Genomic DNA, 17,464 nt, shown 5'->3' with positions numbered 1-17,464 from the left:
AGTTTGGGCTGTTTCTAACATGTTATTGGAGAAACAAGGATGTGTGTGTGTGTGTGTGTGTGTGTGTGTGTGAGATATATATATATATATATATATATATATATATATGAGAGAGAGAGAGAGAGAGAGAGAGAGAGAGAGAGAGAGAGAGAGAGAGAGAGAGAGAGAGAGAGAGAGCGTGTGCGATCACCTGCTGATGATACTGTAGTCTGTTAGTCAGCTTTCTGAAGATAATGCAATTTTGGTGAAATTCATCCTATTTTCTCAGTGGAAAAATAGCCGTCCGAGCGGGGGTGTTTCTCCCTATTTCAAGGTAGCCGGTGCGCAAGAGTCTTTCACTATAGAAACCGCAATCTCCTCCGCCATTTTGAACAGTATTTCCTCTCCAATGTGGAAACTCCGGTAAGAGGTAAGCGCCTTGAGTTTGTGTAATTAATCAGTCTGTTGTGTCTCTCAGCTGTGATGAGCCTTAATGCTGAAGTTGTTAGTTTAAAGCCGTTTAAAGCTATTTCCTGGCTTTAGTAGTGTAGTAGTAATACGAGTGATCACGTAGTGCTGTTGAATGTAAACACTGAGTGACGCTGACTCACTGGCTAACTGGCTAAAATTAAACACAAAAATTGTCTTTTGCTGCCGCCTGCTGGCTAAAATATGTAATGTCACAATATTAATTGTAAAGAGACACATATAGCTCTTAACACATCTGCACTGCTCTTACACTTCAGTGTAGAATGCCACGTACACAAGCGGAGTGATACACACAGTGAAGCATCTGAGTGTTGATGGTGTGAGAACATCAGTACTCATGGAACGTCTCTCGTCCAATCAGATTCGATGACCAGAACTAACTGTTATAGATAGATAGATAGATAGATAGATAGAAAATATTTTATTAAAAATAATATTATAATATAAATGTGAAACATAAATTAAATATATAAACCAATTTTATTATTAAAGTTATTTTTTGATCAAAAAAATATTGTATAAATAAATAGTTACAAAAAGAATTGATATATTGATATTCAACTTCAGGCTCTTTCACATCCCATGGGTTGATTTTGTATTAAAAATTATTTTTACTGAACAGATTTCACCTATTTTTTATTTTTATTTTTTATTATTATTATTTATGTATTTATTTATTTATGTATTTGTTTGTTTGTTTATTTATTGTGTTATGATGGTCTCATTAAAACTGAACAAGAAACCTTTTACCAGGCCTTTCATCATGTATTTTTGGTACTTTTTAAATGCATTTATGAAAATCCATTATGAAAACAGAAATGATTACATAAAACTATGATAATCTAAAATGAATAAAAAATAAATTGTGAAATAAACAAACTATCTCAATATTTATTGTGTGAAAATGATTTCTGTTCATTTCTCAAAAATGTTGCCCCTAATCAGCTAGTGTGTTTGTTTACCATGTCAAAAAAGTGTCAGTGAAGAGCATGATTGAAGTGATGTTTTGGGGGAAAAAATAAGCTTTAACAGCCTTAACAAGTTTCAAAAACATTAAAAATATAATTTCCATCACTGTCACTTCCATCACAGAATGTTATTAAACAAAATACAGAATTTGAATTCTGGTGGAAATGACACCGTGGTTGAAATTTCCAGGACTTTCAGGAAAAAAATGACAAGAATGGACAAAAAAAAAAAAAAAAACACTACTTTCTAGAAGTCCACAGTGCTAAAAGTGCTTGAAGTTAAACAACAACTATATTTTTCAGCCATCCTGCACTCTAGAGATGCACACAGCATTGAAAATTAGATACCCCATATCTGTCAACCACAACGGTCTATGCTTCCAATGTTCAGACTGATTTGAGTTTGATTAATTCAGGGGTTATACAGGATTTCCTCCAATCACTGACCTTTTTTGTCTTCTAACAGGCATGAGTTGCTGGAGGATGCCAGGAGGAAAGGACTTCCTTTCGCTCAGTGGGATGGCCCCACTGTGGTCTCCTGGCTCGAGGTACAAAGAGATCAGCTCCCATAATCACTCACACAGTGCAGTAATGAGCACAGCACTCATGATCTCCATGATTGTAATCACACAAATCACTGGGGGAGGTGGATGCGGATGACAATAATTACGATAATTACTTACTCGCTCTGATGATGAGGGAGATAACGAAGATGCATTTTGACGATCTTTTCTCTTGCATCTTCCAGCTGTGGGTGGGCATGCCAGCTTGGTACGTGGCGGCGTGTCGTGCCAACGTAAAGAGCGGCGCCATCATGTCAGCACTGTCGGATACAGAGATTCAGCGAGAGATCGGTATCAGTAACCCACTCCATCGGTTGAAGCTGAGACTGGCCATTCAAGAGATGGTGTCACTGACTAGTCCATCGGCTCCTCTCACCTCACGCACAGTAAGTGCGCTGCCCTTAAACTACTCACTTTTGTATGTACAGTCAAACAAATATAAGGCAAAAGTTAGTCAGGGCTGGTCATATGTCAATTTACCTTCTCACAGTCTTACTCAATGCTGTGGTCTACCAGTTAGCATGTAACATTCAGACACATTGAGCTGTGGTGCTCATGTGTGAAATGTGGGTTCCAGCCAGCATCATGCCCGATCTTGTTCCCACGTCATACCCTGTCATTTCTTTACTTTCTCTATAAAATGCCAAAAAAAGAATAGGAATAAGGAATAGTTCATCCAGAAACTTAAGTCATTATTTACTCACCATCATGTTGTTCCAAACCTGTATGACTTTCTCCCTTCTGTGGAACATAAAAGGTGATTTTAATTAAGAATATTCCTGGTTTGGAGGCCTGGGTAGCTCAGCGAAAATTGACGGCGACTACCACCCCTGGAGTCGCGAGCTCGAATCTAGGGCTTGCTGAGTGAATCCAGCCAGGTCTTCTAAGCAACCAAATTGGCCCGGTTGCTAGGGAGGGTAAAGTCACATGGGGTAACCTCCTTGTGGTCGCTATAATGTGGTTCTCGCTCTCGGTGGGGCACGTGGTGAGTTGTGCGTGGATTCCGCGGAGAATAGCGTGAGCCTCCACACGCGCTATGTCTCCGCGGTAACACGCTCAACAAGCCATGTGATAAGATGTGCGGATTGAGGGTCTCAGACATGGAGGCAACTGAGATTCATTCTCCGCCACCCGGATTGAGGCGAGTCACTACGCCACCATGAGGACTTAGAGCACATTGGGAATTGGGCATTCCAAATTGGGGAGAAAAGGGGAGAAAATCACTAAAGGAAAAAAAAAATATCCTGGTTTCTGTTTTTATACAGTCAAAGTGTATAGGGACTGACATTATCAAATAAATAAATACAAAAAAAAACCGAAAAAGACTGAAATGTACTAATTTACTCATTGAATATGTTCCCCTTGGCTGAAGCTCTCAGATCAAATATGGTGCCTTTAGATGTGTTGCATCAAGTTTGATGTCAATGATGTTTGGTCACAAGACCAATGGCATTTGGCATCAAATCTCATTGATTTTTGCAGTCCATTTCAGAGCTTCGGTGGAGGGGAAGATTATCTTTGAATAACAACAAAAATTTATCTTTTATTGTATGGCAGTGAAAATATTATTTAACATTTTGTACTTTTTTGTTTTCCACAGAATAAAGTCATACAGGTTTGGAACAACATGAGGCTGAATAAATGATGACAGAATTTAAATTTTTGCTATTCATTGAACTATTCATATAACGCAAAAAAATTAAGAAAAAAAATTATAACTGATCCATTGTCTTTTTTCCCACTTTCTCTGAGCATATCTCCATCTCTCTCCTCTTGCCCTGCTCAGTTTAATCCTACTTTGTTTGATTTCTTTTTCATTGCTCTGAGAAAATGAGGCCTTCTCTTAAGTCTGCAGTTCTGTAATTTCCTCTGGTTTTTTTGGGCTTGAATTAGAGATAAGCAAACAGGAAGATAGCTCAACCAGTGGCTGTCACATTCAGGACTCCAGAAAACCATTTCAGACATTGAGTCACTGTAAACACACTCATAACATTACTTTAAAGGAATACACCTTGGGTGATCGTATGTGTGTGTGTATTTCTTTTTCTCTGTGCAGTCTTCCGGAAATGTGTGGGTGACTCATGAGGAGATGGAAAATATGGCAACCTCCACCAAAATGGTTAGTCCATCTGGGACCACTTCCCGAACAGTGTACTTTTTAAACATTTGTGTGATGTTTGCATGTTTATGTGTTTAACTGTGTTTTGTGCTGTACTCAACAGTATTCAGTATTTACTTTGCAATAAATGTGTTACTTAGTAACAACCTCTATTGCTGTTGCTTGGTGTCCACTCTCTTTACTCTAACTGGGCTGAGCTCAGGGAGTTATTTAACTGGAAGTGTATACTGCTAACAGTGTCTCCTCTGTGCTCTAACACGCTGTCACTCTGGGATTTGACTGACAGGAGAATGAGGAAGGAAGCTGGGCTCAGGTGAGAGAGCTCTCTGCCTTTCAATGACAGAGAGCCTTCCACTGACCTCACCATTAACCTTTTTTTTTTTTCTAGAATGGAGACTTTCAATACAGATTAATCTGTTATATTATGCATGGCCTGAGAAGAAATTTACAAACTTCATATGGAATAGGTTGAGAGCTCAAGTGAATGTCATATGAAAATATGCAATTATTTATGCCTGAAATACCCACATTTGTTGGAATAATTAAGGATAGATGACAATAATAATGTTTGTGGATAAGTCTGTATGTACTGTAAGATTGAATATTGTCTCTACATCAATGACTTACAATTAATTAAACCCACTTATGACCCAGTTAATAGCATATAATGTGTATTCTCTTTCTCAGACTCTAGCATATGGTGACATGAACCATGAGTGGATTGGGAACGAGTGGCTTCCCAGTCTCGGCCTGCCTCAGTACCGCAGCTACTTCATGGAGTGCCTGGTGGACGCTCGTATGCTGGACCACCTGACTAAGAAAGACCTGCGGACACACCTTAAGATGGTGGACAGCTTCCATAGGTACACAATATCCATTGTTGCTAATTTTGAACTTACCAAATAATAGTTAGCTTTACGTTCACGTACTAAAGAGTAATACTCTTCACACCGTTTTGTTTTATGTTGTTTTATTTTTTTTATTTATTTTTTTGTTGTTGCTGTTGTTTTGCTTTGCTTTGTTTTTTGTTTATCTTCACTTGTTTTATTTTGTTAATTTTTTTTCTTTTTTTTTTTCTTTGTTTTTATGTTTTGCTTGGTTTTTGCTATGTTTTATGTTTTGTTTCATTTTGTTTCCTATTGTTTGGTTTTGCTTTGCTTTGTTTTGTTTTTATGTTTTGATTTGTTTTATTTTGCTTTTTGTTTTTGTTTCGTTTGGTGTTTGTTTGTTTTTTTTTTTTTTTTTTTTCATTATTTTATTTGTTTTTTTTATTTTGTTTTACAGGGCTAGTTTGCACTATGGCATCATGTGCTTGAAGAGGCTGAACTACGATAGGAAAGAGTTAGAGCGACGAAGAGAAGATTTCCAACATGACATCAAAGGTAACTCAGCAGAAACACTATCATTACAGATCTGACTTGAAGCAAATTATTGTTGCACTCTGGATACATTACTACAAGGAAATATCGCCATCTAGTGGCCATACCTGTTAACAACATTTTGAGGACAGGAATGTGTGAGGTCAACAGCTGAGCTTTTTAGTGTCAAATCCATTTAAAGGGACGGCGCCCGGCTGAACTTTGTCATAACACATGAACTTGACACAGCTGTCACAGCTTTTTAAAATCGTTCATCTTCTTTGCTAAAGACACACGCACCAACTGCTTAAGACATACACACGCTTAAGCACATTACACACAGAATTGTACAAAGAAAAAGGAGGCCAGCCAGCTGTGCAAAATGATCATACTGCACATATACTGTTACCTAAACACAGATATTTCTAAATAGTACAGTTTATACACAGGCCCTTGAAAGATTTGCTTAATTGATGTTTACCTGCACAGAGTATAATGTAAGTATTTTGAGGCATCTTCATGTAAAAACAATGAGCCATTTTGAAGAAAGTGTCTTTAGAAGAAAATATCAAATCATTGTGCCATTTCGCACTCCCAGATACCCTGGTGTGGACCAATGATCATGTTATGCAATGGATACAGAACATCGGTTTGAAGGAGTACAGTAATAATCTGCTGGAGAGTGGGGTGCATGGAGCTCTTATTGCCCTAGACGAGACCTTCGACTTCAGCAGCTTGGCCCTCATTCTACAGATCCCAATGCAGAACACCCAGGTGAGGTTCACACAGATGTTTTAACTGATACCGTACCAGGCTGCCTTTCTAGGACAGAACATTTGATGTTCTAGTATCAAACTCACTCTGCCTCTCTCAGTTGATATTGTTGTCCAGCATACTGAGGGCTGTTCCAAAGACTTGAATCTCTGATGTATCTCTATCTTAGGCTAGGCAGATTCTGGAGAGGGAGTTCAGTAATCTCTTGGCATTGGGAACGGACCGGCGCCTGGAAGAGGTTGGTGAAGTTTTAAATTCTAGTTTGAATTTCAGCTAAATTTCATGTAATTTTTTCATTTTTATGTCAGGTACCAATTATTTAATTTAATAATTTTAAACAATTATATTTTTACTGTACAAACATCTATAGTAAGACAGAAAATGGCTTGAGATTTAAATATATACAGCTTTTTAATGAAACATAGATATAATGGCAATTACTGTATTTCTTTATTTATTTTACATCTGTGTAACAGATTTTTCTGTAAAGCAAGGAGATACAAATATAATATATAATAAAACAATGTAAAAATACAAAGCATTATCAAACATGATTGTTTTGAAAAATATCTGAACCTTTTTATCCTTTTCAACAGTGTGATGATAAGTCATTCCGAAGGTCTCCATCGTGGCGTAAGCGCTTCAGGCCAAGAGACGGCCAGGGTCTGGGTATGATGCCAGGGTCCATAGAGACTCTTCCCGCTGGCTTCCGCCTCAACACCATGTCCATTCCCTCATCCATGGTTGCTGTGCCTAAGAAACAGCTGCAACCAGAAGGTAGAAAGGGGGGTTGGCTGTTTTATAGGGGTGAAATGAGTTCAGCATTGCCATTAGCATGTTGCAATGGTTGCAGTACAGTACTAACAACGAGTGCCTTTAGTTAACTCTTTAACAAGGTATCTTGCAACAGGGGTTTTCAAACTGGGCTCGGCTGAAAATTATTATTATTATTATTATTATTATTTTGGAAAAACTTTTATTGTGGAAAAAAGTTGGGAAAACATTAACATTTATCAAATTTGACATTATTTCTGTTTTACATTGCTTTCAGTCTAAGATGGAAATCATGAGATTAATTGCAATGTTTTATTCTATTGACAGCTTTAGTTATTTTTTAACAGTAAGACATAAAAACAAATCTACATTTATGTTTTACAGATTTACAGATTTACTCATCTACCATTAATAGTGGGCAGAAAAAAGACTAAACTGTAAATGTAGTGCAAAGTAAATATTTTTAAGAGAGTATTTCAATTATTTATTTTGTTTTAGTACAGGGACAGTATGCAAGGCAATTATGTGAGTCTGAAAACAACATGTTGTCTTTATAAAATCATGCTTAGACCGCCTATTTTTCTCACACATTATAAAGGGCTCTTTATACACAAAAATATATTGGTGCCTTTATATTTTTAAAAGGGTGTTCCTTTGCAATGTGATCATCATATTTCGGGGTCTTTGGCATCAGAAAGTTTGAAAACCCTTGTCAACACTACTTGCTGCATTTGCATAATATGTATGCTTATTAACTGTGAAAGCATGACTGTGTCTTACATAGCTAATGTTAACAGCACTGTTAGAATTGATGAAACAAAGAGACAAACACCAAGCCTAACCATGCATTGACAGTTCGCGTCCCCGAACTCACTGCATGTTTTTCCCCTCTTTGTCTCTGTGGTTCAGCAGCCGGTCCTCCGGCCTCGCAGAGACTAGACCCCTCAGCTGTAAGGACTTACTCCTGCTAAATTGCTTTTACTAATCACTGCGCTCACACAAACAGGTAAGATCTTCACTGTAGCCTCTCAACTAAAGAAGAGTGAGCTAGAGGTTTAGTTACACTGTGTCTATACTGGATGCAACAAAACTATTGACATCATAATCAACAAATCTGTCTACACAGCTACTCCCCCCCACTTTATTTGGGTTTTCCCTCTGAAATAAATTGATTTAATTTTATTAAATGACCAAGTTCAGGCATGAAACTCTGAATGGCGCAAGCTGATAGGTTCTTGGAACAAGTTTTCTGTTAGCCAGTCAGCACACTCACCAATTGGTCACATAATGTAAGCTGATAGGTCATTTGATGTGTAATTAGGTAGCCAATCAACTTGTGTACTCTCTCTTTGCCTAACATGTAAATCTGCTCAGTTTGTATGTAAGCCGATTTTACTGCAGTGCGCTGCAAACATTTTCTCTGAAACCCTTCTCCTCCCCAGCTACGCCTGTCTAGATCCGCTACTTGGGGATTGTATTTATGTCTAATTGTGCAGCAGCATGTCATACATGCTTGATGCAGCATGTTTTGTGTTTTTCTAACTGTGCAGCAGCAGCATGTCCACATGCTTAACTACATATGTGTATGTATGTTCTAGCAGCAGCAAGTCTCCGTACTTGCTCTGCAGCAGCAGCAGCAGCAGCGTAGCAGATCTAGTCTGCCAAGACCAATATCCTGTCAATATGTCATACCCACATTAACATGCTAAATCTTTCTGAGAGTTGCCATGACTGAACTAAAATTATGCGTAATGTTTTTGCTATTCTATATTGGCCCATTCAAAGTCCATTGGGCAATGTTGGGTAGATTAATTCTGAAATGTAATCTGCTACTGAAATAAAATTGTAATCAATAATGTAATCTTTTAAATTGCACTTTTAGGTAATCTAATCTGATTACTTTTGGATTGCTTATTGCATTTATTTTGACGAAAGTCTAATTTTAAGTATATTTACACTCCTTTACACACATCAGTAAACATGAAGTCAAACAACATTAACTATTTGTCAGCCCATGAGTGGCCTTGTACTCGTGCTGGACCACTTCAGTGCTTTCAGTGTAAATAGTCTAAAAAAGACTGTCGCTTTTAGTGTTTCAGGTTTTTTGATCATAAAAGCTTTCTGCTTAAATTAATATTCCAGGTTCAGTACAAGTTAAGTTCAATCGACAGCATTTGTGGCATAATTTTTTACTAACACAAAAATACAATTCGACTCGTACCTCCTTTTCTTTAGAAGTTAAAAGGCAGAAATGTGAACCTTTTTATATGTTTTTTATAAAAGCACTTACATGAATTCTTTTGTTAAAGCTTATGTATTTTTTGAGCTGTAAAGTTGTTTAAATTTTGGGTTTAATGGCCGTTATGCCGTTATGTCGTCATGGCAACAAAGTTGTAAAATTGGATATAACTTTACACAGAAAAGGTTAGTAAGCGATTTTTTTGACACTAAAATCATGTTACTACTTTTATTGATTACTTATTGATTACGTCTTATGACTATACTTTTAAAACAGTTGAGTATTTTAACGTTTACGGAGTGGCCCTGTCACTTCCATTGTAAGTGCTTCAATGTAACTCAGATTTTAGTTTTTTTTTTAATTCAATATTTTTTTTTATTTTTATTGATGCATATAGATAACAAAGAAAAGCAAAACAAATATTCACAGAATCAGCCTTTAACCCCCACTATTAGCCGTCCCCCTCCCAATCCCCCCAACCCCACCCTGACCCTCAACATCATCCCTGTGGTCACACATGATTATAGACACACACACACACACACACACACACACACATACACACAAAATATATGTATATAATAATCACACATTTAATACTAAACTTCGCCCTCCACTGCCCCTCCCCAAGAGCCCTCCAAAAACGCCAAATAGCTGCCCCCTTTCCCATCAAAAGAAATCCCAATTCCCCTGCCTTCTACATGACGCTTCCTCGAAAGCCACCACCCTCCCCATCTCCATGCACCATTCTTGAAATGAGGCTGCTCCAGCTGACTTTCATCCCCTTAAAACAAGTTGTCTGCCAATCATAACACTGGTTAGGAACCAATTTTTGATGTGTTAATCCCCTATATTGATGACCACCCCATCACCTAAAATACAGAGTCTGGGGCAAAATGAAATTTGAGTGTCCAATACATCACACATAAAATTCTGAAGTGAGATGGCAGCGACCAGAGTCTGATCATTCAGCACTGACCAAATGATATTGATGAAACGCCTAATGTGATCAGAAGAGCTGTGGCCCCGAGTAAACTCCACCTGATCTATATGTATAAGAGATGTTATAACTTTACTTAATTGGTTAGTCAAAATTTTGGACAATATTTTAACGTCTAGCTGGATCAGGGAAATTGGACGGTAACTCTTACACTCCCTTGGATTTTTGTCCTTTTTAAGAATCAGACTGATCTGGGCTTGCATCATGGTTGGTGGGAGCTTTCCCATTCTTTAATGATTCCGTATAAACTTCTAGCAAAAGTGGAGCCAATTCTGTAGCATAAGATCTAAAAACCTCAGCGACAAAGCCATCTGGCCCCGGAGCCTTGCCTGTAGGCAAGGCTTTAATTACCTCACCAAGCTCCTCGAAGTTTATCTCAGAATCAAGGGAATTTTTTTGCTCAGCCGTCAGTTTAGGAAGTTCTAATGGTTCCACAAAGTTTCTAATATCTTCATCAGTAGACGAAGATGTGGAATTATAGAGATCAAGATAGAGTTCTTTAAAAGCATTTTTAATATCATTGGCTGAGGTAAATATTTCACCACCAACAGATTTCACTGAGGGAATGGTAGAAAAAGACTCTCTCTTTTTTATAGATTTTTGCTTTTTTTAAAGTAAAGGAGGGATGAGTCAGAAATTAATTTTGTGGTAAACAGCATTATGCCACAAATGTTGTCGATTAAGCTTAACTTTTATTGAGCTACATTTACATTAATGCTATAACTGGAATACTGAAGAAGCAAATAATTAAATTGAAATTGTCGACTGTTCTCTCTTTATGTGTTTTATTAAGTAGATATTAAGGCTGTGAGATTATTGTTGTTAAAATTATGGGATAATTATGTCATCTAAAATGTTAAAACAAATAATAACAAAAAACATTATTTTACTAATTGTATTCCTCCATTTCCCTGCCAGTGCATTCCCACTACCTGTACGGACACACGCTTGTGGCCTTTCGAGAATGATATGCCAAATTCTGGGGACACCTTGAAAGGACAAGTGAGGGGTCACCTCCGCCCCTCCCCTTTCCTAATAGACACCTGAGCTTTCTTGGACACCGTGCAATAGAGGGGGACAGAAAGATGAATTATGAACTCTGATTTACCATTTCCCAGTAATCCCAGTTATATAGTCTTTGTGGTGGTCATACTTAACTGGTGTTCTTGGCCCTGTAGTCTGTCAGTGCTAGTCTGTTCCTTTGGGTGTGTTGTTGGCATTATACTGTATAAGGCTTTTCCCCTTTAGTTATGCAAAATATTAATCAACAGCGTCTTTATCTGTATATATTAAAAAGAGAAAATTATGCCATTATGTTTTTTATGGAAATATATATCAGACTTGTATATGGAGATGAATATATCATTATTATATGAATTTTTAAATCTCAGTTGTGACTGTTTTCTGTCAGTTAGACAGCTCTGTCTGGTATAAAGGTGTTACACTTGTAGTCGGTGTCTTAAGCACCAGTGGTGACTGGAGAATGGTGTGTATGTGTTCACATCAGCAGTGCTTATCCACATGTAGAGCTCAAGTCCACACACTTCAAGGACTTTAGCTGTGAGTTGAAATGACCACTATTCCAACATTTTGTGCTCTCAAAGTTAGACAGTCTTGTATAAAGCCAAGATGCTAAGACATCTGGGAAAGCAATAGACTTCAGTTCACTTAGCATCAAGAGAGAAAAGAAGATTTCCAGCATGTGCGACCTGCAAAATATCTTGGGGCCTGTTTTGATTTGACCGTCTTGGTGCTGTCACATGCACTTCAAGATCTCTTTGGGAGCAAATGATTCTTCATTAACCTACCTTAGATCAAAAGAACAAACACATTATGAGGGTGCGTCAGTCTGTTGGGCATTTTTTAATTTTTTTAATACAATATTTTCTGTATAATTCATAGGATGTATCGTGCTATTGTGGCAGCTACTGTACTGTATGTGTAAATGTATGTATGTGTATTTTAAGTGTTACACAATGCTGACAAATCATGTTCTTACTTTCAAAAGTGCTCTCTATTAAAAAATTATTATTATAAGTGACTGTTTTTTTCCTTTTATACATTAAACAAATTAAATATGCCCAGGTTATCATCCTTTTCAAATTAATCATATTCTAATAAAATAATGATTATGTCAAATTTGTAGTTGCGCTCACACTAGGGCGAATTCCCATCGAAAATGATCATCCCAATGCCCTACTTACTCCAGTGGACAGAGCTCTTAATGTTGGCACTCTGAAGGGAGCATAGCCAGAGACTATTTAGCAGAGATGTGCCACTTCTGTTAAAATGAATGGGAGAAATTGGAATGCCCAACTAAGAAGCTCTAGCGTCCAACGGTCAAAGGATTAGAAAGGAAGTCCTGCCTTACAGGTAAAAGAGCCAAACACCTTTTAGATACAGACATCACCTTTCAGTCATCTCGAGAACATGCATGCCCTTTAGAAAATTTAGTTTTTTTGTGTAATCTGAGGTAAAGAAGCACAATTTATGATACCAGCGTTGTCAGATTTTATTGCTGATTTGAAATATGTTCTTTGATTGTAATGTTGACCATCCATTTTTGAGATTTTGGTCTTTCCCCATTCAAGTAGATAGAAGCTACACTGCCATGACTGGAAATCCTGGAAGCGCCCCAAAGAAGGCCGCCAGTGGATTGACTTGCTAGAAAGACTTTGGCATAGCATTACTGTATGAATGTACCTATCACTAAACTATCACTTCCATCTTGTGGAAGGCCCTTCCATTAGGAACGATCCTTTGAGTGATGCCCCCTTCCTTCAGTGCCCTTAAAGGGTTCAAACATGCCGTTTGTAAAACTCCCTTGCGTTCCGTTCATATGAATCTGAAATGCGAGATCACACAAATTCCATTTTTCTTTGTGCTCCAAAGTTCAAGTTTGGTGAATGTTGACCCTGCGATTTCACAAAGCCAAAAAAGATGTTTGACCAACAGAGGATCTAAACATCATAGTTTGACCTTTTGGCTGAATTCTAAAGAATGCAATCTTAAAAGCTGCATGGTTTGCTACCGCAGTAAGTCCGCTTGTTTGTGCTGTGTGGGACACCGTTGGCATAGAGCATCTGGTGGAGCTTGCCTGCCACTAAACCGACAATCACTGTAGCATCTATTGCCTCTCTCTCTCATCATTACCACAGACCTAAAGATATAAATAATATCACTTAAACACTTGAAACCCTGTTGTGTGCTGCTCTTTTTAAGACTCTATCTGCCAATAGTGCCTAGCCTCGCGCAGCCAGTTTTGTTGTTTTTGCTTTACTTTTTTGTATGTCACTAACTTTTAATGCCTCTTTTATGAAAATGTTCAGCACACGCGCTGATGCTTATCTGCAGTATTTGATCCCTTGACGAGGACCAGTGTTCGTACAATGACAAGAGTTTCTCTGATGCAACAGCCATCAGTTAAAAGGATAGTTTACCCCAAAATTTTAATTCTCTCATCATTTACTCACCCTCATACCATCCTAGGTGTGTGACTTTCTTCTGCTGAACACAAACAAACAAAAATTAGAAGAATATTTCAGCTTTGTAGATCCTCACAATGCAAGTGAATGGGTGCCAAAATTTTGAAGCTCCAAAATGCAGTTCAATATTTAAGTCCTTCTTCTGCTGTTTTTGGTGATTTGAATATTTTGTGCATATCGCCCCCTACTGGGCAGGGAGGAGAATTTATGTTAAAAAAATTACTTAATTATTGAACTGTTTCTCAACCACACCTATCATATCACTTAAGAAGATATCGATTTAATCACTGGAGTCTTATAGATTACTTTTATGCTGATTTAATGTGTATTTTGGAGCTTCAAAATGTTGGCACCTATTCACTTGCATTGTATGGACCTACAGAGCTGAGATATTCTTCTAAAAACCTTCATTTGTGTTCTACTGATGAAAGAAAGTCATGCACATCTGGGGTGGCATGAGGGTGAGTAAATTATGAGAGAATTTTCATTTTTAGGTGAACTATCCCTTATCATATCCCATATAAGTTTGAGTGGATTAACTGAAGCCTCTTGCTTTGTAATGTTCTCTTGTGATGGTCATTTTTACGGCAATTTGTTTCCGTAGCTCTTGACAGTAATGTGTACTGTAAAACAGGTGCATCGCACACTCTCTCTGTTTGAGGTCTGAATGCAAGGTTGAATTTTGTAAGTAATTGATATAATGAGTATATAATTCTGTATAGAGTAGTTCCTCCAGATTCCACATACAGCATGTGGTTTAAGTCCATTAAAGTGAGGGTTCTCTTTTTCTTTCTTTTAATGTGAAATTTTTGCACTTTAAATGTAAAAAGCTGTCACAGAAAATATTATATATGAGTATATAATACGTATTCTAAATCATTTCATGGATTTGTTGGACAGTTTTAGTGTTTTATATTTGGATGATGATTGTTGTTGCTTTTTTAACTTTTCATGATAGATTATTTATTTCTTTATTTTTATTCAAGTTTTTGAGAGGTTAAAAATGGGATTTGAAATGAATATCTACAAATACACAACAATCTTTATTATAAAAGTCCAAATAAATAATTCCAAACACAAAAATAGTAAATAATATAACAAAATAACAAAACCACTCTGTAGAAAATAGGAACATATTTACATGACTGGCATTCGAAACTAGTTTAAATTAAGCAGAACTTGGTCAAAACCATGGATTAAAACATTGGACCCACAAATACATTTTTTGTTGGTAAGCATAAAGCACACACAGATAGAATGAAAGCACAGGAATAAAAAAGAAAGGACAAACTATCAAAATATCCACCTGCCTGTCTTAAATTTCAGCAGGAATTAGGCTTATATTATTTCTTATTCCCACAGAGATAAGAAACACTTGGAAATATACTCATATGGACCTCTAGATTTGTCTGGAAATAACGCCCCCAAGGGTTTTATGACTTTTGTAAGGTTCTTCATTCACCTCGGGTGCTATAGATAGTGCTGTTATGATCAATGAAAGGTGGTCTGAGCATCATGATGGGGTCACCCTCCTCATTTATTTGCAAATGTCCACTGAATAAGGGATTGCTGTGGTGTCTGTTCCTGTAATGCTGTCCACAATAGACGTCAGAGACCTCAGGTTGGTCTGCTCCGAGGAGTCGTCGTTCAGGAGATCTGAAGAAATTACAACATTGTCACATGTTTGTCAGGCAAGTCTATAAGGGGCATTTTCCTTGTGCCCCCCCTAGTCGGACAGCGAAACGACCAAGGGGGACCCTTTTTGCACTCTAGGTTTTCAAGAGAGAACATATTGCCCACTCTAAAAATCTAAATGCCCCTACAAGGATTCAGTAGCTCTCTTAATGATTAGCTTAATACTAATTAGCTTAGTACAATGACAGCACTTCACTATATGGTTTAAAGGAAAAATTCCCCTCAACATAAAGTCGAGTTGCAGAGTGAACTTCGAAATTTTTAGCTGTATTTTTATTTATTTTTTTATTTATTATTTTTATGTAGCGTATAATCTACATTTCTATTTGCATAAGCCTTTATTTGTCAGGCTAGTTAGTATAGGTGTGGTGATCATACCCTCGTGGGTGGAGCTGTAGGCTGGGGCGCAGTGCTCCGACGTGCTGCTCCACTCTGGACTACTACAGCAGGTGCTGCCAGAGCCCTGCTCGCTGGAGGACGACACCTGTTACACACAAACACACACACTTCTGTCAGTCACATTACCAGCTGCCCCACCCAAACACTGGACCTCCAACACCCTCCAAACCACAAAATTATAAGCAATCCGTGGATCAAGCAGTGCACTCTGCAAGCTATTATTTGCCAATGTTCATTGCTCATTGGCATTTGGTTAAAATGCCCATATTAAAAGTTGTATATGCAATTAAAATGTATATAACGGGAAATAAACCAACATTTGGAAACAAATACATTTTGCTGTTTTTAACAAGCACAATCTAACTACAAGTGTGTGAAATGATCTTATTAATAAATGATCTCATGCTTTTAGAAATTAATGCACACTTAAACAGTTACCTTTATACTTCCCCATAAAACTATGTGATGTCAATATATCACCACTTAATTAATGTGAAGAACTTTCTCAATATCCTTGGCATATTTGCTTTTTAAAAGGTGCATAAGAGTACATTAAATAGTCCTGATTTACTGTGTATCTGTCATTCAACCACCACATGTTGCTCTGAACATCTCCCAAGCTTCACCTACCCTCTGTGGAGCTGCAGCTCTGTAATGCAGGCTGCTCTGCTCATGTTCCTGCTGGTTTAGAGAGCTCAATAGAGCCTGCAGTCTCTCAATGTACTGGATGGCACTGCGCAGGATTTCCACTTTAGGCAGCCTCTGGTTGGGATTCATCAGTGTGCTTCTCTTGAGAGCCTCAAAGGCCTCGTTCACCTTTTTCAGCCTCCGCTTCTCCCTCAAAGTGGCGGCTTTCCGACGATCCATGGTCACCGATTTGCGCTTACACACCTTGCAGGCCCAGGGAAGGCACTGTCCCGGACAGTGCTGCTGCTCCTGGTGAGGAGACAGGGACAGACCCAAGCTGGAAGATGGGGGCGGTTTGTCCTCCAGTCCCACGCCTGCTGACAGCAGCCTTCCATCCCCACACAACCCCATCATTGAGCTTCTGTCCTGATATCCTGCTTGGTCAAAGCCTCCGGTCAGCCTGGAGGGGAAGAAGTTATCGCCGCTTTCATAAATCCGCTGGTCTGCAAAGAAGTATGGGTTGGTCTCAAAAAGCTCCATGTCTTTCAGCTGGAATTGATGTAGAGTCCACTGGCTCTGTGCTGTCTTCTCTGAATACGTATCCAGTCCTTGTGAGCTTGTGTGGGTGTATGTGTGCACTGTACGCGAATCCCTTCCCCTGAACTGAGCTCGTGCCGAAGAAGATCTGTGGACGACAACTGCTCCGCACCAACTGCAGTGGTGGCATTTAAATGCTCTGCCTGGTGTTAGATCAGTAGGTTAAATATAGCCAGGGCTCTGAGAAACCTGACCCAGCATTTAGCTGTTGCCACACATCTAAACTTTACATCTCTTTTCATTCCCCAATCTTCTGGGGATTTGGGACCAGTTTGCTTCAAGACCTGCGTCAGGCCGCTGTTGAAAGTCCAGGAACATGATCTGTTTGCTATGGAAATCAAACAGACTACAGCAGATATGAAAGATCCACTGCAGCTCCTTAATTAACTGATCTAAAT

General features: G+C 38.2%; 3 protein-coding genes across 9 annotated transcripts in view; 1 reads left to right on the top strand and 2 right to left on the bottom strand.

The window, feature by feature from the left end:
- LOC127427965 (liprin-alpha-2-like) overlaps positions 1–12,294 on the top strand; it is a 155,944-nt gene extending 143,650 nt beyond the window's left edge. For 4 of the 7 annotated variants that reach the window (XM_051675962.1, XM_051675965.1, XM_051675966.1 and 1 more), the window contains 11 exons: positions 1,903–1,984; positions 2,185–2,385; positions 4,056–4,118; positions 4,405–4,431; positions 4,806–4,981; positions 5,403–5,500; positions 6,075–6,250; positions 6,420–6,488; positions 6,847–7,027; positions 7,934–8,030; positions 11,182–12,294. In XM_051675962.1, the coding sequence (XP_051531922.1) occupies positions 1,903–1,984; positions 2,185–2,385; positions 4,056–4,118; positions 4,405–4,431; positions 4,806–4,981; positions 5,403–5,500; positions 6,075–6,250; positions 6,420–6,488; positions 6,847–7,027; positions 7,934–7,995 (1,135 nt within the window). In that variant the 3' untranslated portion in view covers positions 7,996–8,030; positions 11,182–12,294. The remainder of the gene's footprint in view (positions 1–1,902; positions 1,985–2,184; positions 2,386–4,055; positions 4,119–4,404; positions 4,432–4,805; positions 4,982–5,402; positions 5,501–6,074; positions 6,251–6,419; positions 6,489–6,846; positions 7,028–7,933; positions 8,031–11,181) is intronic. The other 3 variants (XM_051675967.1, XM_051675961.1, XM_051675964.1) reach the window with 2 other exon arrangements.
- Positions 1–17,464, bottom strand: part of LOC127427968 (uncharacterized) — a 75,243-nt gene that overhangs the window by 5,385 nt on the left and 52,394 nt on the right. The window lies entirely within an intron of this gene.
- On the bottom strand, positions 14,808–17,168 carry LOC127427967 (myogenin-like). Its single transcript, XM_051675972.1, has 3 exons — positions 16,473–17,168; positions 15,822–15,927; positions 14,808–15,404 (listed from the first exon to the last, which is right to left on the bottom strand). Exons 1-3 carry the CDS (start codon positions 17,007–17,009, stop codon positions 15,286–15,288), a joined length of 762 nt encoding a protein of 253 aa, XP_051531932.1. The 5' UTR covers positions 17,010–17,168; the 3' UTR covers positions 14,808–15,285.

Source organism: Myxocyprinus asiaticus, chromosome 37 (genome assembly GCF_019703515.2).
Source record: "Myxocyprinus asiaticus isolate MX2 ecotype Aquarium Trade chromosome 37, UBuf_Myxa_2, whole genome shotgun sequence".
Classification (NCBI taxonomy): domain Eukaryota; kingdom Metazoa; phylum Chordata; class Actinopteri; order Cypriniformes; family Catostomidae; genus Myxocyprinus; species Myxocyprinus asiaticus.
The sequence above is the reverse complement of the archived record's forward strand: the minus strand, read 5'-3'. Positions and strand labels throughout refer to the sequence as shown.